Raw genomic sequence first — 24,025 nt, 5'->3', positions numbered from 1 at the left:
AGACAGACCTTAAAGACATTGGAGAAGAAACAGCAGCAGCATATGGAGGCATCCTGGATGTGTGGGGCCAGGAGGGGGTACACAGGATGTCTGAATTATGAGCTGGTATATTCGACAATAACTACAAAGGATTGGGTGATTGTCCTGGATGGAAAATAGCATTGGCATTGCCTGTCTGGAGCTCCTGGCGGGATCGTTCACTATGATTGCTCTCGTCAGACTCAGCATGGACTCTGCACAGCCTGCTGCAGTCCGCCAACCCCTGGGGTGATACTGTGCATGCAGACGGGATGCTGAGCCACCCAGCTGGTTGTCAGAGCAGCCTGGAAAGCAGCGAGAGCGTTTCCCCCTCCCTACTCTGGAGTTGTCTGGTAACTGGGTTCCTGAAAGGGAGGGACTAGACCTGGTCACTGGCTGCTGCTGGCAGCATGCACCTTGTAGTTCCTGTCCGCTGACAGCTGGGAATACATAGCCACGGTTCAACTGTATGGGCTCCCTAACCAAAAAAGGAGACAAGTACACCCACATCCGCTGAGCTTTCCAAGTCAGCTCTTTTAGCTGAGCCCAGGACCATTGCACAGTGACTGTCTGACATTTCTCCAGGACATGTTTTTCCCCAGGATTCCTAGCTGATCAGTGGTTTCAGTAGCAAGCCCAGGGAATACCATGGAGTCAAGTCAGTAAGGCTGGACCTGCCATGGCCTGGTGAGAGATTAGCTATGGATGGCTTTGCATTTGGAGTGGTTCTTGCTGTTTTGGCCTCTCTCATTATTGCTACAAACATACTTGTTGCTTTTGCTTTGTTTCGGCTGATCCAGAAGAACGGCTGCACAGGGCTGTATTTTGTCTTTAACCTTGCAGTTGCAGACTTTTTGGTTGGCATCACAATCACCGGGCTGGTCACAGACGAGCTTTCCACACACAGTCACCCCCCATCGAAGATGTTCTGCATCCTGAGGATGGCCTTCATCATCTCCCCTTCAGCTGCCTCCATACTCACCATGATCATGGTGACTTTTGACAGATACTTGGCCATTAAACAACCTTTCCAGTATTTCCGAATCATGAGTGGCCTGGTAGTTGGTGCCTGCATTGTGGGTCTCTGGCTGGCTGCCTGCTTTATTGGCCTTCTACCAGTACTAGTGCAGGGCTTTCAGCAGACCTACGAAGGGAAGTGCACTTTCTTTGGGGTCTTCCGACCCACATACATGCTCACCATCTTCTGTATCGGGTTCTTCCCAGCTTTGTTCATTTTCATTTACCTGTATTGTGACATCCTGAAAATTGCCTCTCTGCATGTACAGCACATCCGAGAAGTGGCGCAGGTTGGGCTGTCGGGGAACAGTCCTTTGCCTCATAACACCAGTGACATGAAAGCAGTGAGGACTGTGGCTATTCTCATTGGGTGCTTTGTGCTGTCTTGGTCCCCTTTCTTCATAGCTAGCATTGTGAAGACCGTGTGCCAGAAATGCCTCCCGTATGATGTCATTGAGAGGTACCTATGGCTGCTGGGACTCTGCAATTCTCTGCTGAACCCGCTGATCTACGCCTACTGGCAGAAGGCAGTGCGGCTGCAGATCTACCAGCTGTGCTTGTGCATGAAGAGGAAAGTTTTCCCTCTCTTCCACATGGAGAGTGGCCCTTGGGTTCCCAACAGGGGTTCAGCGCCGATTCGTGCCATATCCCACCCACAATTCCAGGAGTGATACGGTAAGGAAAGGAGATTTGGGCTTTTCTCCTCTTCCTCCCCTGGTAGCGTCACAGGCTCGGAGAGTACCGAGCTGGGAGGAACTTGCTGGGCAGTCTGGGCCATGCTCTTGGGCTCCATTTTGCAGACACTGGCAAGGCCGAATTCAGCCCTAATGTAAATGTTGCAACCACAGTTCAGAAGCACCCACTGATCTGGCATGTCTCAAGCTGGGCACCAAAATCAATGGCCACTTATGCAAACAGCCTTGGTCCTTAGCTCTGAGTTGGCCAGGAACCACTCCCTGGCAATCAGCTCCGTGTCCATCCGGCTATGCCCTCTGGACACTTCCCCTAGTTCAATGCCCATACTTGGCCTTAGTTAAGGTTAAGTCTGTCGGCTCTTGGTTTTACTCACAGAGTCCTGTGAAAACAGCCCTCCTCCCTCCCTTCCCAGATTTAGAGTTTGTCTACACTGAAGCTGGAACTGTAATTCCCAGCTGTGATAGGCAGACCTGTATGAGCTCTGCCCGAGCTAACACTCTAAAAATAGTAACATAGTTGCAGCAGCCCAGGTGATGGCTCGGGTGAGCCACCCAAGTCCAACACAGTCTGAGACCCTAGGTATGTATTCAGGCAGCTGGCACACTACCATGCTATTTCTAGCATGCTAACTTGAGCAGAACTATCACATGGATGTATGTCTGAGCTAGACATTACTCCTCCAGCTGCTGTGCAGACATACTCTTCAAGCGAGTGTCCCCCTTGCCAGCCCCCCCCAGGTACCATTTCTCTGGTTAAATGAGCTCCGGGCCCTGCAGCAGATCTCCGCTCCCACTATCAAGCTGGTCACCTCCTCTGAAGTTCTTCTGGCCCTTTGTAAAGCTAGTGCAGCCCATGGTGCAGCCTTCCCACACTGGGCAAGAGGACCCTCTGTCCTCTGAATCTGGCCCAGCCCAGCTCAGAACAGTCCTTTGTCACAGCAGCCTTGCACCATCAGCTCAGGATCCCTTTCCACCGCTGACACACCTCCCTTGTCACAGCTGCTTCCTAGCTAATTCCTTGGGTGACCGTAAGTCTCCTGCAGGTGCTGTAGCCTGCTCTCAAGAGCTAAGGTTATTTCAGATCACCCAGAGGAAAATTAATTGATGACAAGAGAAAACAGCCAGGTGCAGCCCTGCTCTTTACCCAGAGAATCACAAAAAGCGCACACAGCAAAGACCCACTGCTTGGGGCTCAGTCTGGCACAGGCAGGTATGCTTTCGCAGGGATTGTATATGTTTCCTTCTGCCCTCTAGGCAGTGGGTGGCAGCTGAGTGAGGCGGGCCAGTAAACCTGGCACCATTAGCTAGCACCTGCCTGGAAGGAAAGACACAGTAAAGAGCAGCTCAAACCCAAATTGCATGTTTGGGAGCCAGGGGGAACTGCTCACTTGGACCATTTGCTCCTTTTCCCGCCCCTGCATCACCAAAGCCGGCATGCATAATATGCTGGGGAGGGATCAGTGAGGACTGTGTGGGCAGAGGACAGGTCACAGAACATGGCTGAGAAGGCCTGGCCCAGCACAGAATAATCCTCTGCAAGTAAACCTGGACATTTTTAAAATGTATCATTCCCACATGAATGGAGGGAGGGGGCTGGAGCAGAGAATCTATACCAGGGATTCCCAAACGGTGGTACATGTACCCCTGGGGATATGTGGGACATCTCGGGGGGAGTGCACAGGAGGGTGTGACGGTGCACTCCATATGATGTTATGAAAATATGCTAATGAGTGTGAATATAATGTAACTGGAATATGCTTCATGCAAAAGGTCTCTTGTAACATATCTTTACAAAGCTTATCATCTACTGAGTGTGGTCATCCTATTTGTATAACTGTATAGTTCTTGTATGTGAAACTAGAAATATAAAATATAAATCTGAGGTCCTATGGTAATTATGCAAAGTGTGGGCCATTAATGGTGGCTTGGAATCTTGATGGCTCCCATTGACCAGGACAATTGGATGTAATGGCTCTGTTTACTTGTAAGTCTTCCTGTGTACCTGTGTGCTGGATAATGGGTAATGAAGTCTTACAGTGACATGTGATCATGTCACCTGAACTGGAATCCAGCTTTAGCCTGGTGCTTTTCCATTGAGAAGGAGGAGTGGGAACCCAGAGAAGGACAAAGGATTCCCACCTTGTGCAAAAGATATATAAGGGTGTTACCGAAATATCGGATCTGCCTAGCTGAGAGCCAATAACAGCATGACAGGGATAAGGAAAATATGCTTTATTCTGCAGAAGAAAGGAGAGCCCTGTACCTTGGTACAAAAGACTGTACTCAGTACAAAAATCAAGAATCTTTTGTACACACTCACACACAGTCTTCGGTCGTGCTAGCATTTGATTGGTAGTTAACAAACCCTGCACTTCTGCAATCTGCTCAGCAAAAACCAGCTAAGAACCTGCTTCAATTGCCTCAAAACTGGTAAGAGGAGACAGTTAAAAAGTTCAGGGTACTCTGTCCGTGAGGCTTCTGCTTCTCCCTACTGGCTGCTTGTAAGCTATTAAGGGGGGCTACCAGTGACTTTCACAGTCCCCCCTTCGGGGCTGACAATCTGGGTTGCCAGACTGTCAGGCCCGTTATGTAATTTGCGATCAAGCTAGAGGGATAGATACTGGTCTTTTGTATGGGCAGCAGAGTCCCTAGTCACAGCATTACAGAGACATTTTGCACATTGTATTACTATCCAAACAATACATAGGAAGTACAGACAGAAAATAATCCATTTAACAATTGTACGGAAAAGACCAGTAAACCATGACCCAAGGTCTGGGAGGAGGTCCTCAAAACTAAAGGTGTGATCAAGAGATACAGCATGGAAAACAACAGCAGCATTCTTAATAGCTTGTAAATCCTGTTCAGTTAAGCCAGAGTGATTAACATAAAAGCAACAGTTTTCCCCAATGCAAGCACAAGCCCCCTCTATTTCAGCATTCATAGCATCTAGCACACATCTATTTTGCAAAGCCACTTCTGCTACTTCATCAATCTCTCGCTGTAACTTTTGAAAAGCATCTATTGATGCATTAGCTGCTTTCTCAAGCTCTGCAGAAATATTTACAACTGCTCTCTTGAGCTTAGCCACCCCCAACCTAGGAATGAGTGCACGGACAATAGAGTGGAATCATGTTTGTCTGACAACTAAGGGATTGGGGCACTGACTATAAATCAGTTAGGTATACCAGGTGGTCGAATTTCCCAGATGTCTCGGTGAATAATCCAGTCCCACGTGCATCCTCCCCATGGACCCGTCAGGATTTGGTATGTGGGAGCCCACACCCCCCTAACCAGTCCAAATGCTTGGAAGGAGCACTGTGAATGTCCACACTTCCACCCAGAAAGTGTCCAAGTATGTTTCCATGACCACAGATCAAATGGTATTCCTGATGTGTCTGTAAGGGCAGTGGGCCAAGTCTGGTACTCAAGATCACTCCGAATGGCCATCAGCTGGCCGTTCAGGAAATCCTGAATTTCTAAACATACTAAATCCCACTGTAATGCCTTCCCAGCCTCAGTGACATTCAATACCATCTTTCCTTGGTGTAGTACTGTATTACATCCGTTATTTAACTATCCTCGATATTTTCAAAAGGCATTAACATTAATAGCCTAGGAGGGGGTGTATTACAGGTTAATGGGGGAGATGGCAGGGGCAACAAGGTGCCTGTGGTACCTGTCATTTAAAATCCAATTAGGGAGAGCAATACATGCTGAAAGATTTATCCAGAACACAGGGCGCAGCCTGTAGAATAAACCCCAAAATCCAATTAATACCACATTCCCAAGCATGGGTCCCACAAATTTCTTCCTGCCAGTGTATAATTCTTTGTTTCTTCACCAGGGTCAGTTCTTAATGTCCTTTCTAGTCAGGAATTCCTGGACTTTGGCAATTTCAGTGGAGTGAGTGTTCCTTCTTCCCCGAAACAGTCGTGGTTTAGCATCCTACAGGGGAGAGGTTACCAGAACATCACCTTGTAATGGTTTTGCTTCTTCTAGAAAAATTCAAAAGCACAGTAGATCCATTAGTGGACAAGGGAGAGGTTACTAGCACTTCACCTTGTCCTTTTTCCCTGCTGTCCAGAAGGCACAGCAGAGCTAGAAGGACAAATAGGCTAATCATCAGCAGGAGAATCCTCCCGAGGTGGAGGGGTCTTTTTGCAGTGAGAATCATGGGTCCAAGCAGTCAGTCTTTGACACTTCACAGCGGTGTTGGTAGTCAGCAGGACTTAATAAGGGCCTTTTCAGCATGGAGCCAAAGCAGTCTTTCATTGGTGGACCTTTACATAGATCCAGTCTACTGGTTCCAAGCAGTGGCAGGGCTGCTAGAGTCTTTGGGTAGCGCTTCTTTACCTGTGAGAAAAGAAACCTAACACATTTCATTAGTGCCTGGCAGTGTTTTGCAGATCTCATAGCTGTTTGGGCACATTCAAGCCCCCCCTTTTCTTGGTTGTCAGCCAAGTCTTAACTGTGAGCAATGTCCTTGAATGGAGTCAGTGTCTTATCTTTAGCCTGAGCTTGCTAGCTATTTTTTTTTCCCAGTTAACTCATTCTGTTCTTTTTCCTTCTCCCTTTTTGGCTTCTTTTAGCCTACAAGGGAAACTTTCACTCTTCACTCATACACCTTTTCCCAACAATGAACACATAAAGCATTGCCATTATACAGTACATTAGTCTTATTATTCAATATATGCCACATACAGGGCCGGCGCTACCATTTAGGCGAACTAGGCAATGGCCTAGGGCGCCAGAATTTTTGGGGGGTGCTATTTTGCCGGGGGGGCGGCCCGCGGGTCCGATGGACCTACCGCAGTCATGCCGGTGAACGGTCCGCTGCTGGAAAGGCTCTGGTGGAGCTGTCGCAGTCATTTCAGCGGATGGTGCACTGGTCTAAAGTCTCTTGCGGACCTACCACAGTCATGCCTGCAGCAGGTCCACCGGAGCCTTTAGACCAGCGGACCGCAGGCCGGCATCACTGCGGCAGCTCCACCGGAGCCTTTCCAGAAGCGGCATGACTGCGGTAGGTCCACCGGACCCGCGGGGGTCAGTGAAATGGCCGTCCGCCTAGGGCATCAGAAACCCTGGCGCCGCTCCTGGCCACATATACCTTTCCACTAAAATAACTTTATTACAGAGCTTTGGAGCAACAAGTCAGGACAAACACACCCACTTTGAGGAGTTCATTCAATATAACCTTTAGTCCAATAGCTTCCCACCATCCCCAGCCCTCTGGCTAGAAATCTGAGGTAGCCAGAAGGATCCCATGTACAATATGGGGAGTGGGTTAATTTTTCATGTCCTTGCTCCCAAAAACTGTTGGTATGCAAATTTTAATAATAATTTTCAATTAAAAGATTTGGCCAATGAAGTTTCTTTTTCTTACTTAAGCAAATGTGTTAGACTTTAGTATATCACATTTTCCTCATTTATCCAAACACTTTGTATTCCAAGTTGAGTAAAACAAGTATCTGCATTCCAATCCAACCCCTCTGCCTGATTCCAAACCAGACCATCCCATGAAAACACTAAACACAACAATTCCGGCCACGAGACAAATACCACAAGACAGAACATAGAACACAAAACATAATTTCTATTGTGCCAGTAATTGCATGATATGTTGAATGCTGTTCAGCTGGCATCAGTTTTCTCTGATTATCTGAAAGACAAAAACCAGAGGTCTACCCCTTCTGGGCAGTCAATCATTACTTAAATATACAAATACCCTTGTTTATATCAGGCAAAACAGAGGAATTACCCTATTTTTTTTGTATTTGTTTCATAGGCAGCCCAGGTTTCAGTGGCTTCTACCTTATCAGTTAGATAATTAGCATTAATGCAGATGCTTTCTGGCTTGCTTTTGGATCCAAAGCTATCCACAGTTTAAAGATTCTTACCTTAAAAGGGACATAATTAACTTTACCAGAATTTTGATTGCTTTTTACTTTTAACTCCTGCTTTCAAACACTGAAAGAAAACATCACTACTTATAGTGCCCCTTAGAGCCTAATAAAATTTCAATTACATAGTACTGTATATATTTCTTTAGCTAATTCAATTAAATTGTTCATAGCCAAATGATTGCAATCTAATAATTTCTTTGCCTGAATTTATTTACAAACATTTCAAAGACACCAAGAACTTTTCTCTTTAGCATTTTACAAAGTTCAACTGCTGTTCCCTCTAGCAACTACAGAGTTAACTTCTCACTCTTCCTTAAATCACTTGCTTGTCTCCCAACAGCCACTTTCATCAACTCAAATCACCATTTCAAGTATTGTCCTGGGTATTTGAAATCCCCATGCTTACACTTACTTACTCCTTCCTTCCACTATACCCTCAGAATTTCCAACCTGTTTTCCAATCTCTCTGTCTGTTGCCTGCCCGCCTGGGCCCGATCTTGCTTTTCTCGCTGAACCGCCCCTTCCATGGGCACCAACTCGTTCCACTACCAGTTTAGCTAGGAGGGTAGGCTTCTCAACTAGCCCTCACCCTTCCTGGTCTCTTCCCTTAAACATTCTTACTCACTAGACTACCCGAGTCCTCCCTCGTGAGGCTTGCCACTTGGACAAAAACACATGGCCCATTGGCGTTTAACTATTCAATTTCCTCTTGACATTCCTTTTTGAACACCAGGTAAGGCCATTTACTTAACATATAATCCAAACCCCTTTAGAGAGTTTACCCAGAGACCCACCCATCTGTCTGCTGACACTCAAACAGAAAAGAGAATTACACAGAGAGCAGAGGGAATTACGGTCTAATCCAGGTTTTTCCACTTCTATACACTGACCGCTACAGGGGATGGGACAGAAGGATCTCAATTCGACCTCAGAACTTCATCGCACGCAATGGCTTCCACCCTGAGGAATTACAAACGAGAGGCTCAGTTCCGCCCACACACCTAACGCCCAAATGAACAGAGCAGAAAAACGACAGTAACCGGTTAAACAGAACAGAACCAGAACCAGATAGTGCACCAGAACCAGATAACCAGATAAGAGGCCCACCTCTAACCAGAACCAGATAGTATTTCCTTATCCTATTAGGGCTCACCGTAATGGAGCATGAACCTTAGGGGCTGCGGTGGAATGAGGAAGAGGGGTTAAGCACCCCAGTGGCGCCGCTTCTAGTTCGCCACAGCCGTACAGAGTCCAATGTCCAAGCTAGGAGATCCCATCTGGGTCACCAGAAACTGTTACCGAAATATCGGGTCTGCCTAGCTGAGAGCCAATAACAGCCTGACAGGGATAAGGAAAATATGCTTTATTCTGCAGAAGAAAGGAGAGCCCTGTACCTTGGTATAAAAGACTGTACTCAGTACAAAAATCAAGAATCTTTTATACACACTCACACACAGGCTTCGGCATTTGATTGGTGGTTGACAAACCCTGCGCTTCTGCAATCTGCTCAGCTAAAACCAGCAAAGAACCTGCTTCAACTGCCTCAAAACTGATAAGAGGAGACAGTTCAAAAGTTCAGGGTACTCTGTCCGTGAGGCTTCTGCTTCTCCCTACTGGCTGCTTGTAAGCTGTTAAGAGGGGGCAACCAGTGACTTTCACAGAACAAACAGGTTGCAGTCATGAGAAATCCCCTAGCTACCACCTGAGCTGGAACAGGGACTATACCTGGGGAAAGGATTGGGCCCAGACTAGAAGGAGGCTAATCTGTCAAAGAAGCTTATCGGAACATCTCTGAGGTTTACCTCCATTGTTTCCTACTGTATTAGGCTCAGACTTGCATGTTTTATTTTATTTTGTTTGGTAATTTACTTTGTTCTGTCTGTTATTACTTGGAACTACTTAAATCCTACTTTTTGTATTTAATGAAATCCATTTTTACTTAACCCAGAGTATGTATTAATACCGGGGGGGAGGGGGCAAACAGCTGTGCATATCTCTCTATCAGTCTTATAGAGGGCAGATAATTTATGAGTTTACCTTGTATAAGCTTTATACAGGGTAAAACAGATTTATTTGGGGGTTGGACCCCATTGGGAGCTGGGTATCTGAGTGCTGGACACAGGAACAGTTCTTAAGCTGTTTTCAGTTAAGCCTGCAGCTTGTGGGGGACATGGTTCAGACTTAGATTGCAGCAGGCAAGCGTGTCTGGCTCAAATCAGGCAGGGCACTGAAGTCCCAAGCTGGCAGGGAAAACAGGCTCAGAGGTAGTCTAGGCACATCAGGTGGCAGTCCCAAAGGGGTGTCTGTGACCCAACCCATCACAGAGGGTTTTATTTATTTATTATTTTATTAATCGCATTTTCACAATAGGCTATTCAGACAAAGGTTTAAAACTCTGTGGGAATTTGTTACATAAAATACAGTAACCACCCCCCCAAGCCTCCTCCAATACTCCAAAGTCTTCAGCTCCACCCCACAGCCCGGAGCCCCCTACTGCACCCAAAACCCCTCATCCCTGGCTCTGCCCCAGAGCCCGCACCCCCAGCCAGAGCCCTCACCTCCTCCTGCACCCCAACACACTGAGCCAGCCCAGTGAAAATGAATGAGTGAGTGAGGGTGGGGAGAGCGAGCAACAGAGGTAAGGAGGGGTGGAATGAGCAGGGGGAGGGGCCTCAGAGAAGGGTTGGGAAGGGGCGGGGCCTCAGAGAAGGGGCAGGGTGGGGCAGGGGCAAGGCAAGGGTGTTTGGTTTTGTGCAAGTAGAAAATTGGCAACACTACGCTCCTCCCTGAGGGTCTGTCTTCCCTTCAGAGAGCCAACACTCTTATGACTCACTCCCAAGCCAGGCCCTGGAGATCAGGTTAGCACTAGTCCAGTGGCGTAGCCAGGTGGAGGGAGCAGGGGAAGCAATTAAAAAAAACAGGCGCCACCCGCTGCGGCGCTTTTACTCACCTGGTGGCGCTCCAGGTCTTCGGCGGAGGGCCCTTCACTCGCTCAGGGTGTCTTCAGCAGCACTTCGGCGGTGGGACCTCCACTCGCTCTGGGTGTCTTCAGCAGCACTTTGGCGGTGGGCCCGCCACTCGCTCTGGGTGTCTTCGGCGGCACTTCAGCGGTGGGCCCTTCACTCGCTCCAGGTGTCTTCGGTGGCACTTTGGCGGCAGGCCCTTCACTCGCTCTGGGTGTCTTTGGTGGCACTTTGGCAGTGGGCCCTTCACTCACTCCACGTGCCTTCAGCAGCACTGAAGGTTCTGCTGCCAAAATGCCGCCAAAGACCAAGAGTGAGTGAAGGTCCCACCGCTGAAGTGCCGCCGAAGACCTGGAGCACCATCAGGTGAGTAAAATAAAAGTGCCACAGCAGGTTGCGCCTTTTATTTTTAATCGCTCCCCCGGGTGAGTAAAAAGGCGCCAAGAAATTGACGAGGCGCCACTTGTGCTCAGTGGGGGAGCGGCCGCTCCCTGCTCCCCCCCAGCTACGCTGCTGCACTAGTCATGCTTAACATCTGCATTCGTGACCTGGAGAAAGAACCAAGCTGCTCAATAATAAAATCTGCAGGTGATACTAACTGGGGGGGGCACTGCAAACCCCCATGAGGAAGTGAGACAATCCACAGGGACCGCCGAGAGACTAGAACCCTGGCTAGGAAAAGGCAGCAGGAGACTAGGCGTGACACAACACAGCTAATCCCACTGGAAACACACAACATGAACCCCAACTCCTGTGTGGGATGTGGGAGCCTTTACCCAGTGAATAGTGGTGGCAAAAGCAAGCTGGAGAAGGCACTGGCTCTCTTCTAGCTTCTCTCCCCACCAGGGCAGACATTTCCATTTTGGCTGACTGCCAGTGTTCTGCACCAGCTTCACTGCCAGGCCTCCAGCCATTTCCTGTGGAGACAGCTGCCCACCCACCTGTGGCTCACTAACTGGTATTCAGCCCAAGCTCTTGCTTTTCTAGGCTATGCTACCCAAGTAGGCACAGTCGCATAATGGGGCAGAGCTGGGGCTCAGCACCCAGGGGATCCTGGAAAGGATTGTGCTGAGAGGGCTAGGTTTGCCCAGGCTGTACCACAGAATGGACCAATGTGGGGCCTGGGGCCTAGGGCCTTGACTCATCCATGCCCCTCTTGGAGTCCCCGTAGACATGGGCTACTAGTATATAGTGACACAAGAACAGTTTTTCCAAAATAAAGCATGATTTATTTTGCTCCAAAAGTGGATTTAAACATAAGATAGAGACCTATATGCATATTCTCTTACGTATGCTTGGCATCCCTCTCAAGCCCATGGGCGATGTGGGAACTGCCAGCTGGGGGAGGCTAGCCCCCAGTCCCGCTCCTTCTGCCCGAGGCTCCACCCCTTCCATGGCCCCCATGCTGGAGCCCAGAGCCCCTCCACTGCGGTCCCCTGCCCCTGCCCCGGCTAGTGCCTCCAGCCCCAGAGCACTAGGAGTGCAGGTGAGTAGCATGGTCCCAGCGTCCCCAGCCCCCAAATGCTGGGAGGGTGGGAGGCATGGCCCCAGCCCAAGCTGGGGCCACCACACAGGGGGACAGGAGCCGCAGAGTGGGAAAGGCGGTGTGGGGGGGGCATGCCTGGCTGTTTGGGGAGGAACAGCCTCTCCCAGCCTATGATACCCGCCATCCATGCTCAAGCCCATAGGTAGACATGACTGCCTGTCCTCCATTCTCCCTGGGCACCAAATTACAGTTTGCTTGCAGCAGCTATTGACTCTATCAGCCTGCCAGAAGAAAACACAGGGCAATAAACGCATTGGGAAAAATGGAGTCCGCTCAGCTCACCATCATTGCTACACAGAGCAGCTCATTGCCTGCACGGCAGCAGACAGTTCAATACGACTGCTAGCCATCATCTCCTGGGTGCTCCTGGCCGACCTCAGTGAGGTCAGTCAGGGGCACCTCAACGTAAATGAGAATGACTCCAGGTCATTCTCTTCTTTAAGTTTTGTCTCATGGAGATTCAGTCCTGCCTGGAATATCATGCGAGCTGGAGGCTTCTGCCTCAGGCTGCTTTCCCAGCCCACAGCACCGAGCAGTCGCACCTACCCCAGCCTACCCCTTGCTCCAATGGCTCATGAAGCCTTGACAGTAGTAAGGAGCCATCCAACTATAGGCTGAGCAAGTGAAAAATGGTGGTAGAATGTGCCTTTGGACGTTTAAAAGCTCGCTGGCGCTGTTTGCTGACTAGGCTGTTTGCGATTAGAAGAGCACAGCAAGGCGCACTGCGCATCACAGAGATTTTGAAAACCAGTTTCATGACTGGCCAGGCTTCGGTATGACGGCTCTGTGTATTTCTCCTTGATACAAACCCGCCCCCTTTGTTGATTTTAATTCCCTGTAAGCCAACCCTGTAAGCCATGTCATTAGTCACCCCTCCCTCCATGACAGCAACGGCAGACAATCGTTTCACACCTTTATTCTGCGCAGATGCCATACCACAGCAAGTTTGCAGCCCACTCAGCTCAGCCACTGCTGTTGTGTCCTGGGTGCTGCTGGCAGCAGACAGTGCAGTAGGACTGCAAACTGTCATCATCAAACAATCGCTTCCGCTGCCACTCTGCTCTCCTGCTCTAGCAGCAGACAGTGCAGTAGGGCTGCAAACCATCGTCATCGAATGACCGCTTCCGCTGCCACTCTGTTCTACTGAAGACACCATAACACTGCAAACATGAAGCCCGCTCAGATAACCATGTGTCATAAACAGATGGTTAAGGATTAATGTCTCTTTTTCCTGTAAAGGGTTAACTAGCAGTAAACCTGGAACACCTGACCAGAGGACCAATCAGGAGACAAGATACTTTCAAATCTCAGTGGAGGGAAGCCTTTGTTTGTGCTTTCTGGGTTCTTTGTTCTCTCTGGGTTCTGAGAGGGACCAGACATGTAAGCAGATATCTCCAAGTTTCTGAAACAGCCTCTTCTGTTCAATTTAGTAAGTACCAGTTAGAAAGGCAGTTTAGTCTTTTAATTATTTTCTTATTTTTCAAATGTGTATTTTGCTGGAAGGATTGTATCTCTGTTGCTGCAATTTGTATTTGTGCTGGGGGGAGGATTCTCTCTAGTGTCTATAAGCTGAAAGACCCTGTAACATTTTCCATCTTGATTTTACAGAGACAATTTTTACTTTTTTCTTTCATTAGAAGTTTTCCTTTTTAAGAACCTGATTGTTTTTTTTAATCTTGTGTAAGACCCAAGGGGAGGGAGTCTGCGCTCACCAGGGAATTGGTGGGAGAAAGGAGAGAAAACAACTGAGGAAAGTTGGCAGTTTTTCAAAGGGACACTATTAAGGGCCCAAAAGCAAGTTATTCCGATGGTTAGGAAAGATAGAAAATGTGGCAAAAGACCACCTTGGCTTACCCTTGAGATCTTGCATGACCTACAAAATAAAAAGGCATCATATAAAAAATGGAAACTAGGTCAGATCACGAAGGATGAATATAGGCAAATAACACAGGAATGCAGAGGCAAGATTAGAAAAGCAAAGGCACAAAATGAACTCAAACTAGCTATGGGAATAAAGGGAAACAAGAAGACTTTTTATCAATACATTAGAAGCAAGAGGAAGACTAAGGACAGGGTAGGCCCACTGCTCAGTGAGGAGGGGGAAACAGTAACGGGAGACTTGGAAATGGCAGAGATGCTTAATGACTTCTTTGTTTCGGTCTTCACTGAGTAGTCTGAAGGAATGTCTAGTATAGTGAATGCTTACGGGAAGAGGGTAGGTTTAGAAGAGAAAATAAGGAAAGAGCAAGTAAAAAATCACTTAGAAAAGTTAGATGCCTGCAAGTCACCAGGGCCTGATGAAATGCATCCTACAAGGAGTTAATAGAAGAGGTATCTGAGCCTCTAGCTATTATCTTTGGGAAATCATGGGAGACGGGGAAGATTCCAGAAGACTGGAAGGGGGCAAATATAGTGCCCATCTATAAAAAGGGAAATAAAAACAACGCAGGAAACTACAGACCAGTTAGTTTAACTTCTGTGCCAGGGAAGATAATGGAGCAGGTAATCAAAGAAATCATCTGCAAACACTTGGAAGGTGGTAAGGTGATAGGGAATAGCCAGCATGGATTTGTAAAGAACAAATCGTGTCAAACTAATCTGATAGCGTTCTTTGAGAGGATAACGAGCCTTGTGGATAAGGGAGAAGTGGTGGATGTGATATACCTAGACTTTAGTAAGACATTTGAAATGGTCTCACATGATATTCTTATAGATAAACTAGGAAAGTACAATTTAGATGGGGCTACTATAAGGTGGGTGCATAACTGGCTGGATAACCGTACTCAGAGAGTAGTTGTTAATGGCTCCCAATCCTGCTGGAAAGGTATAACAAGTGGGGTTCCGCAGGGGTCTGTTTTGGGACCGGTTCTGTTCAATATCTTCATCAACGATTTAGATGTTGGCATAGAAAGTACGCTTATTAAGTTTGCGGACGATACCAAACTGGGAGGGATTGCAACTGCTTTGGAGGACAGGGTCAAAATTCAAAATGATCTGGACAAATTGGAGAAATGGTCTGAGGTAAACAGGATGAAGTTCAATAAAGATAAATGCAAAGTGCTCCACCTAGGAAGGAACAATCAGTTTCACACATACAGAATGGGAAGAGACTGTCTAGGAAGGAGTATGGCAGAAAGAGATCTAGGGGTCATAGTAGACCACAAGCTTAATATGAGTCAACAGTGTGATACTGTTGCAAAAAAAGCAAACGTGATTCTGGGATGCATTAACAGGTGTGTTGTAAACAAGACACGAGAAGTCATTCTTCCGCTTTACTCTGCGCTGGTTAGGCCTCAACTGGAGTATTGTGTCCAGTTCTGGGCACCGCATTTCAAGAAAGATGTGGAGAAATTGGAGAGGGTCCAGAGAAGAGCAACAAGAATGATTAAAGGTCTTGAGAACATGACCTATGAAGGAAGGCTGAAGGAATTGGGTTTGTTTAGTTTGGAAAAGAGAAGACTGAGAGGGGACATGATAGCAGTTTTCAGGTATCTAAAAGGGTGTCATCAGGAGGAGGGAGGAAACTTGTTCACCTTAGCCTCCAATGATAGAACAAGAAGCAATGGGCTTAAACTGCAGCAAGGGAGATTTAGGTTGGACATTAGGAAAAAGTTCCTAACTGTCAGGGTAGTTAAACACTGGAATAGATTGCCTAGGGAAATTGTGGAATCTCCATCTCTGGAGATATTTAAGAGTAGGTTAGATAAATGTCTATTAGGGATGGTCTAGACAGTATTTGGTCCTGCCATGAGGGCAGGGGACTGGACTTGATGACCTCTCGAGGTCCCTTCCAGTCCTAGAGTCTATGAGTCTATGAGAGAAGGGGGGGAGGAAGAACCTGATTTCTCTCTGTGTTAGTATCACTGTCTCTCTCTCAGGGAGAGTCTGGGAGGGGGAGTGAAGAGGGGGGGGAAGGTGGATTTCCTCTCTGTTTTAAGATTCAAGGAGTTGAATCACAGCAATCTCCTAGTGTAACCCAGGGAAGGGAGGATCTGGGAGGAAGAGAAGAGGGGAATGGTTAATTTCCCTTTGTTTTGAGACCCAAGGGACTTTGGGTCTTGGGGCCCCCAGGGAAGGGTTTGGGGCCAGAAAGTGCCCCAAAACACTATATTTTTGGGTGGTGGCAGCTCTACCATTTCTAAGCTATTAATTAAGCTTAGGGAGGTTCATGCAGGTACCCCATCTTTTGGACACTAAGGTTCAGAGTGGGGGTTCATAACTTGACACCATGGCAGTTATGAGCACTGTAAACACCACACACATTATCCTGCAGTATATGCAGCACCAGAAACTTCAAAAGCAGATGAGGAGGCAATGGCAGCATGGTGACGAGAGTGATGAGGACATGGACACAGACTTCTCTCAAAGCATGGTCCCTGGCAATTTGGACATCATGGTGGCAATGAGGCAGGTTCATGCCATGGAACACCGATTCTGGGCCCGGGAAACAAGCACAGACTGGTGAGACTGCATAGTGTTGCAGGTCTGGGATAATTCTCAGTGGCTGTGAAACTTTCACATGAGTAAGGGCACTTTCATGGAACTTTGTGACTTGCTTTCCCCTGCCCTGAAGTGCAAGAATAGCAAGATGAGAGCAGCCCTCACAGTTCACAAGCGAGTGGCAATAGCCCTCTGGAAGCTCCCAATGCCAGTCAGTCAGGTCAGTCAGGAATCAATTGGAGTGGACAAATATACTGTGGGAGCGGCTATGATCTAAGTAGCCAACGCAATCACTGAGCTGCTGCTATCAAGGGTAGTGACTCCGGGAAATGTGCAGCTCATAGTGGATGGCTTTGCTGCAATGGGATTCCCTAACTGTGGTGCGGTGATAGACAGAACGCATATGCCTATCTTGGGACCGGACCACCTTGGCAGCCAGTACATAAATGGCAAGGAATACTTTTCAATGGTGCTGCAAGCACTGGTGGATCACAAGGGACATTTCACCGACATCAACGTGGGATGGCCGGGAAAGGTACATGATACTCACATCTTTAGGAACTCTGGTCTGTGTGAATGGCTGCAGCAAGGGACTTACTTTCCAGACCAGAAAATAACTGTTGGGGATGTTGAAATGCCCGTAGTTATCCTTGGGGACCCAGCCTACCCCTTAATGCCATCACTCATGAAGCCATACACAGGCAGCCTGGACAGTAGTCAGGAGCTGTTCAACTATAGGCTAAGCAAGTGCAGAATGGTGGTAGAATGTGCATTTGGATGTTTAAAAGCACGCTGGCACAGTTTACTGACTCGGTTAGACCTCAGCAAAACCAATATTCCCATCATTACTGCTTGCTGTGTGCTCCACTATATCTGTGAGAGTAAGGAGGAGACTTTTATGGTGGGGTGGGAGGTTGAGACAAATTGCCTGGCCACTGATTATGCACAGCCGGACACCAGGGTGGTTAGAAGAGCACAACAGGGTGCACAGCACATCAGAGAAGCTTTGAAAACCAGTTTCATGACTAGCCAGGATACGGTGTGAAAGTTCTGTTTGTTTCTCCTTGATGAAAACCCGCCCCCTTGGTTCACTCTACTTCCATGTAAGCCAACTGCCTTCCCCTCCCGCTTTTGATCACCACTTGCAGAGGCAATAAAGTCATTGTTGTTTCAAATTCATGCATTCTTTATTAATTCATCACACAAATGAGGGGATAACTGCCAAGGTAGCCTGGAAGGGGTGGGGGAGGAGAGAAGCACCGGGTGGGGTGGGGGAGGAGGGGAGGACAAGGCCACACTGCACTTCAAAACTTACTGAATTCCAGCTTTCTGTTGCTTGGGCAGTCCTTTGGGGTGGAGTGGTTGGGGGCCTGGAGGCCCCCCCACCGCGTTCTTGGGCGTCTGGATGAGGAAGCTCTGGAACATGGGAAGGAGGGCGATTGGTCACACAGGGGCTGCAGTGGTGGTCTTTGCTCCTGCTGCCTTTCCTGCACCTCAACAATACGCCGGAGAATATTAGTTTGATCCTCCAGTAGCCTCAGCATTGCTTCCTGCCTCCTCTCATCACGCTGACGCCACCTGTCATCTTGATCCCGCCAGCTCTCCACTTGCTCCCGTCACCTGTCCTCGCGTTCATTTTGTGATGTCCTGCATGTTGACATTGTTTTCCTCCACGCATTCTGCTGGGCTCTTTCAGTGTGGGAGAACTGCATGAGCTCAGAGAACATTTCATCGCAAGTGCATTTTTTTCACCTTCTAATCTCCCCGGAGATGATACGGGGAGCGTTGAAACATTTGCAGCTGCAGGAACTAAAAAAGGGAGAGCAGTATTTAAATAGACACATTTTAGAGAACAATGGGTAGACTCTTTCACGGTGAACCAAGCTGTTAACATTACATAGCACATGTGCTTTCTTTACAAGGTCGCATTTTGCCTCTTATATTGAGGGCCTGTCGGTTTGGTGTGCGAGACCACACACGCAGGGCTGGTGGGCAACAGAATTTGGCTTGCAGGCAGACATGGTAAGCCACAGTCTTTTGGTTTCTTTAACCTTCATAATATGTGGGAATGGTTTCAAACAGCAGCGCCCTCATTTCCCATACCAAGCACCCACTGGGTTGGCCATTTAAAATGGGTTGGCCATTTAAAAGGAGGGGCTACGGTTTTCAGGTTAACGTGCAGCACAAACCCAACTAAACCCCCACCACACACACCCATTTCTCTGGGATGATCGCTTAACCCCTCCCCCCACCGCGTGGCTAACAGCGGGGATGATTTCTGTTCAGCCACAGGCAAACAGCCCAGCAGAAACGGCCAATTCTGAATGTCCCCTTAATAAAATTCCCCTATTTCAACCAGGTGACCATGAATGATATCACTCTCCTGAGGATAACACAGAGAGATAAAGAGGACTTCTGCTCCATCCCCATACATGTTAACAGACTTTTCCAGTAGCTGTACTGGCCATGAATGCATCCCAAGTCTTCAGGGCAAATTAATCATTAAATACGCTTGCTTTTAAACCATGCATTATATTTACATAGGTACACTCACCAGAGGTCCCTTCTCCACCTTCAAGGTCTAGGAGCCCATCTTGAGTGAGTTGGGAGGGAGGGTACTGGCTCCAGGGTGATAAACAGTTCCTTACTGTCGGGGAAAATGGTTTCTCCGCTTGCTTGCTTTGTGCTATCTTCAACCTCCTCCTCATCATCATCTTCCTCATCCCCAAAATCTGCATCTCTGTTGCGTGAGAATCCATTGACGGAGTCCATGCACAGGAGTGGGGTAGTTGTAGGGGCACCCCCTAGAATGGCATGCAGCTCATCATAGAAGTGGCATGTCTGGGGCTCTGGTTCTTTGGTAGGCTTGCCTGAGCTCCTTAAGTTTCATGTAGCACTGCTGCTGGTCCCTGTTATAACCTCTGTCCTTCATGCCCTTGGAGATTTTTTCAAATATTCTGGTATTTAATCTTTTGGAACATAGTTCTGATAGCACGGATTCCTCTCCCCATACAGCGATCAGATGCAGTACCTCCCATTCAGTCCATGCTGGAGCTCTTTTGAAATTCTGGGACTGCATGGTCACCTGTGCTGATGAGCTCTGCATGGTCAACTGTGCTGATCAGCTTGCCACACTGGCCAAACAGGAAATGAAATTCAAAAATTCCCGGGGCTTTTCCTGTCTACCTGGCCAGTGCATCTGAGTTGAGAGTGCTGTCCAGGGTGGTCACATTGGAGCACTCTGAGATAGCTCCCCGAGTCCAATACCATTGAATTGTGTCCATACTACCCCAAATTCAACCCAGCAAGGTCGATTTCAGCGCTAATCACCTCGTCGGGGAGGAGTACAGAAATCGATTTTAAGAGCCCTTTAAGTCCACAAAAATGGCTTCGTTGTGTGGACGGGTGCAGGGTTAAAACAATTTAACATTGCTAAATTTGACCTAAACTCGTAGCGTAGACCAGGGCTAAGGTAATAAATATGGGTCTCAATTGATGTTAATCTTTGCAGATGTTCTTTCATATGCCAACAAACATGCCCATCAAATCTACACAAGAAAGTTTCCATTACCAAATGGCCATGAAAAGCCAAATTCTGAACAGCAGATATCCAAATAAGAGCTACAAGTCTATGCACCAGTGTTTTGTTTCTGCACAAAGTATACACCAATTATATTGATCAACTCTCTTATTATAGTTTAATCTCCCCTCCAGTTTTTTCCATGTCTAGAAAGATGAGATGTGATCAAGAGATTTTTTTCATGACTGCTGAGAACGGCAGATACATTTTTCCAGTATCAAAGGCCATCACTTGCCAATGCAGATTTCATATTTATAGCAAAAATCTTGCAACAAAAAGAAAATGCGCTATCACAAGTAACCAGGTTGTAGCAATAACCTCATCATTGGACAGATGACATGTGCGGGGTTTTGGAGCAAACTTTCTATTTTAGGAACTTCAAAAGATTTTACTTGAGTGAGTCCTTTCACCACTAGCATTCTGCAACTCTTGGGTGTATTTTGGGTCATTTGTTGTCTGGTATCAGATGAACTCGGAAATGCTAATTTAGCTAGCTTCAGACACAGTGAAAATACTTTTCACATAAGTTTAATTTTATTCCTTTTGTGGAATGATTCTTTTTTTGGAATGTGGAGCATGGGTATAGTTGTGCTTTAAGAACCATTTCAATCCATGTCTATGCTTCCTCAGTTACTCTTGTGCAATGTTACAGAAGGCAATAAGGAAGTACAGATCTAATGGAAAGGAGCATTTAGCATACAGAAATCTGGCACTGGCGATGGTGTGTGAGCTAGAACCAAGTTCTTAAATGATACTGTAGGGCCTAATCTGGATGGTGCCAGTGAGGTAGATTCTTCTCCAAACTGTTGGTCCACAGCTATTGTTGCTATAACTCCTTTGAAGCGGGTACCTGAGAAACTGTCTTACCTGTATCATTGTTTTACCTCCTGGCTTGCTTAACAAACTCCTTTTGAAAGCCTGCTTTGATTTGATTATGCATTCAGGCAGGTCATAGAAACACACTGAAAAGGGAAACAGGGTCACCTGTAATATGAATAAGAAATAATACAGACATTTGTCATACCCCCAACCCCACCATGAACAGTCCCTTCTATGTTCTTATGTTCTTATGTTTATGCCCTTTCTTGGACAGCTATGTCCCCTTCAGACAGCAGCACACTCCATGCTAGACAGAATGGGTCAGAACTGTCCCTGGTGGCACTCAACTGGCTTGGGCTTGGGCCTCCATAGGGGAACCTACATTATTCAGCACTTCCATCAAGTGATCTAGAGAAAGGTGCATTCAGCCCTTTGCCAAGAACTGACCAGACCCACACAAGTGAGAGTGCCAGCTTCAGAGAGTGAACTGGAAAGATCAGAACTGTGAACTGCATACAACCAGAGGAGTTCCAAACTCAGAACTGCCCGATTGTATGCAGAGAGGAGGCCTAGCCCCCTCAGTCACATGGGAGCATGGCTGTGTGCAGAGCTCCCAGGATGCGGGCAGACAATAAAAGAGCTCTGATGTGAGGCCATTGCCATGCCCGGGTTGCATGGGAGAGGGAGTGGACACTGCAGGACCAGTGCCAATGTGTTTAGGGAATACAGAGAAATACAAAGAATGGGCACCAAAATGAAGAGACACTAAGGAAATGCACTGATTTGGGGCTAGATTTGGCTTTGCCAGCCCTAGCCAGGCTCTACATCCCAGAATCTCCGTAGTGCTGAGTACTACCTGCATGTCCTCTTCTTGTCATATCCCCCCCTCCTCCGCCGCTCCCCTGCACTTAACCCATATCAAGCCCAATGGCTGAAATGACATCACCCAAAGAAGGCAAGAGCGTTATCCTCTGAGAGCAGCTACCCCCAGAGCAGGAGTCCTCACCCTCCGCATGGGGGCTACACAAGCAGCACTTTCCCCCATTCTGGGAGCATGCCTGCAGCAGACATACTGGGCAAGGGCAGACCTGGGTAACCATCAAAGTCAATGGGCAGCCACGCCTGCTTACCCTAACCCATTCCTCAGTAACATTGCAAAGGAAATAAATTAAGTAATACCAAAGGGCTCACGTCTACCCCAGACCGAGCTCTCCCCCAAGAATGCCCTTGTTAACACTGAAACAGCAGCATTAATGCCCGGCCAGGTTGTGGCTTCCCACAGCTCTATGCTCAGCCCCCATCCCCACTTCCCAGCAGATTGGTCCAGGGGAGAGGGGTGTTCATAAAGCCCATTTCTCAGTCATGGATATAGAGTCACAGAACAAGCTTTCCCCACAGCCCTGTCCTGCACCCCTCTATCAGCCTACAACAGCATACCAGCACCTCCTCAGCCCCAGGAGCTGTGGAGGGAGTTGCCATGGGTTTAGGGTCAGGCAGAGTTGGAAGGGAAACTCCCCTCTCACTTCAGATCCCTCTGTTGGCTTGTTTTTTTCCTGATGGACACAGACACCAGCCAGGACTCTCTCCAAGAGAGTGTTTTGTAATTTTGGATTTGGAAGTTAAAGGAAAAATTAAGAGAAAATGAAGGGCTGGAGCATCTCATCCCATGGAGAATCCCAGAGGAGAGGCAGGGACTGGAAACCGCACTTTGTCGATAGAACAAAATCTGTAGTCAGTTGGCATGGCAATGCACCAATAGGTTGCACTTCTAGGGAAAGATGTGGAAGAATATGGAAATTTGCAAGAGAAAGGCCTGTTGGGCATTACCTTTTAAAGAGGGACAACAATTCAGAAAATAAGGGATTGATCTCGAAGGTTACCATAGTTACACTTTCTGCACTGGGGAATTCCCGCGGCACATTAATTCTGCTAGTGCATAAGCTAGGTTAGGCAATTCATTTCCTCAGCATATCTTCCATAATGACTGGAAATTACTCTGAATTGCTACCTATGAGAGCTGACTTACAGCCTGTGCCTGCGGGGATAACACTTCAGCTGACCTGCAATCTGGGTGAATCACGCCCGCTCACACTCACTTACAGAAGGGCAACTGACACAGTCATCTCTGTCACAACTGCACTTGGCTTTTGACATTTCAGTTGCCAGAATATCTGTGGTGGATAATAAGAGAATGAACTAAACTCCTCACACAGCACAGGCAATGGGGGTTGGGGGAGATGCTGCTAAAAATGGACTTGATTCTTGCTGAAATATTTCCACTATGTTAATTCAGGAGAATGCTGCTCTTTGTAGGTGGTTAGGAGTCATGGAAAACTATGTGAACCGTACTCAAGGGAATGTGGGGTCAAAGGAAAGAAGGGAACTGAATCATAGATTCATAGGGCTGGAAGAGACCTCAAGAGGTCATCTAGTCCAGTCCCCTGCACTCATGGCAGGACTAAGTATTATCTAGATAGACCGGGGTCAGCAACCTGCGGCACCCGTGCCAAACATGGAAGGCAAGCCAATTTTGAGCGGCACGCAGCCACCAGCCGCAGTCCTTGCCCTCAGCCCCCCAGCCCACCACTGTCCCCTGCGGGGGCAGGAGGCAGAAGCTTGGTTCTGGGGCAACCAAGCTTCCCTCTCCCCCACTTCTCCCCCAGAGTGGTGCTTTCCTGCCCCGCCCCCTCTCCTTCCCTGCGCCAATCAGCTGATGGCCCCAGCAAGGGGGAGGGGGGAAGACCAACAGCCCGCAGACAGTCCCCTAGAGGAGACAGAGAGAGGTAGAGGCGGAGCCTTGGGGAGAGGCGGGGAACAAGCGTATCCCTTCCAGCCCTCTGCCCTGACCCCCCCCACACACACTCAGCTTTCTGCCCTGCAAACCCCACACCCTCCAGCCCTCTGCCCTGACCCCCCCACACACACAGCCTTCTACCCTGCACCCCTTACACCCTCCAGCCCTCTGCCCTGACCCCCCACACACACACTCAGCTTTCTGCCCTGCAGCCCCCATGCCCCCCAGCCCTCTGCCCTGAACCTCC

General features: G+C 48.0%; 1 protein-coding gene across 1 annotated transcript; it reads left to right on the top strand.

The window, feature by feature from the left end:
- The first annotated feature begins 719 nt into the window (after positions 1 to 719).
- On the top strand, positions 720 to 1,706 carry GPR119 (G protein-coupled receptor 119). The gene has a single exon (XM_030574218.1). It carries the CDS (start codon positions 720 to 722, stop codon positions 1,704 to 1,706), a length of 987 nt encoding a protein of 328 aa, XP_030430078.1.
- Positions 1,707 to 24,025: the final 22,319 nt, after the last annotated feature.

Source organism: Gopherus evgoodei, chromosome 9, assembly GCF_007399415.2.
Source record: "Gopherus evgoodei ecotype Sinaloan lineage chromosome 9, rGopEvg1_v1.p, whole genome shotgun sequence".
Classification (NCBI taxonomy): domain Eukaryota; kingdom Metazoa; phylum Chordata; order Testudines; family Testudinidae; genus Gopherus; species Gopherus evgoodei.
This window is presented reverse-complemented; position numbering and strand designations above follow the sequence as displayed.

Coding starts and splice junctions, on each gene's coding strand:
- GPR119 (XM_030574218.1), top strand. CDS start 720: ATGGATGGCTTTGCATTTGGAGTGGTTCTTGCTGTTTTGGCCTCTCTC.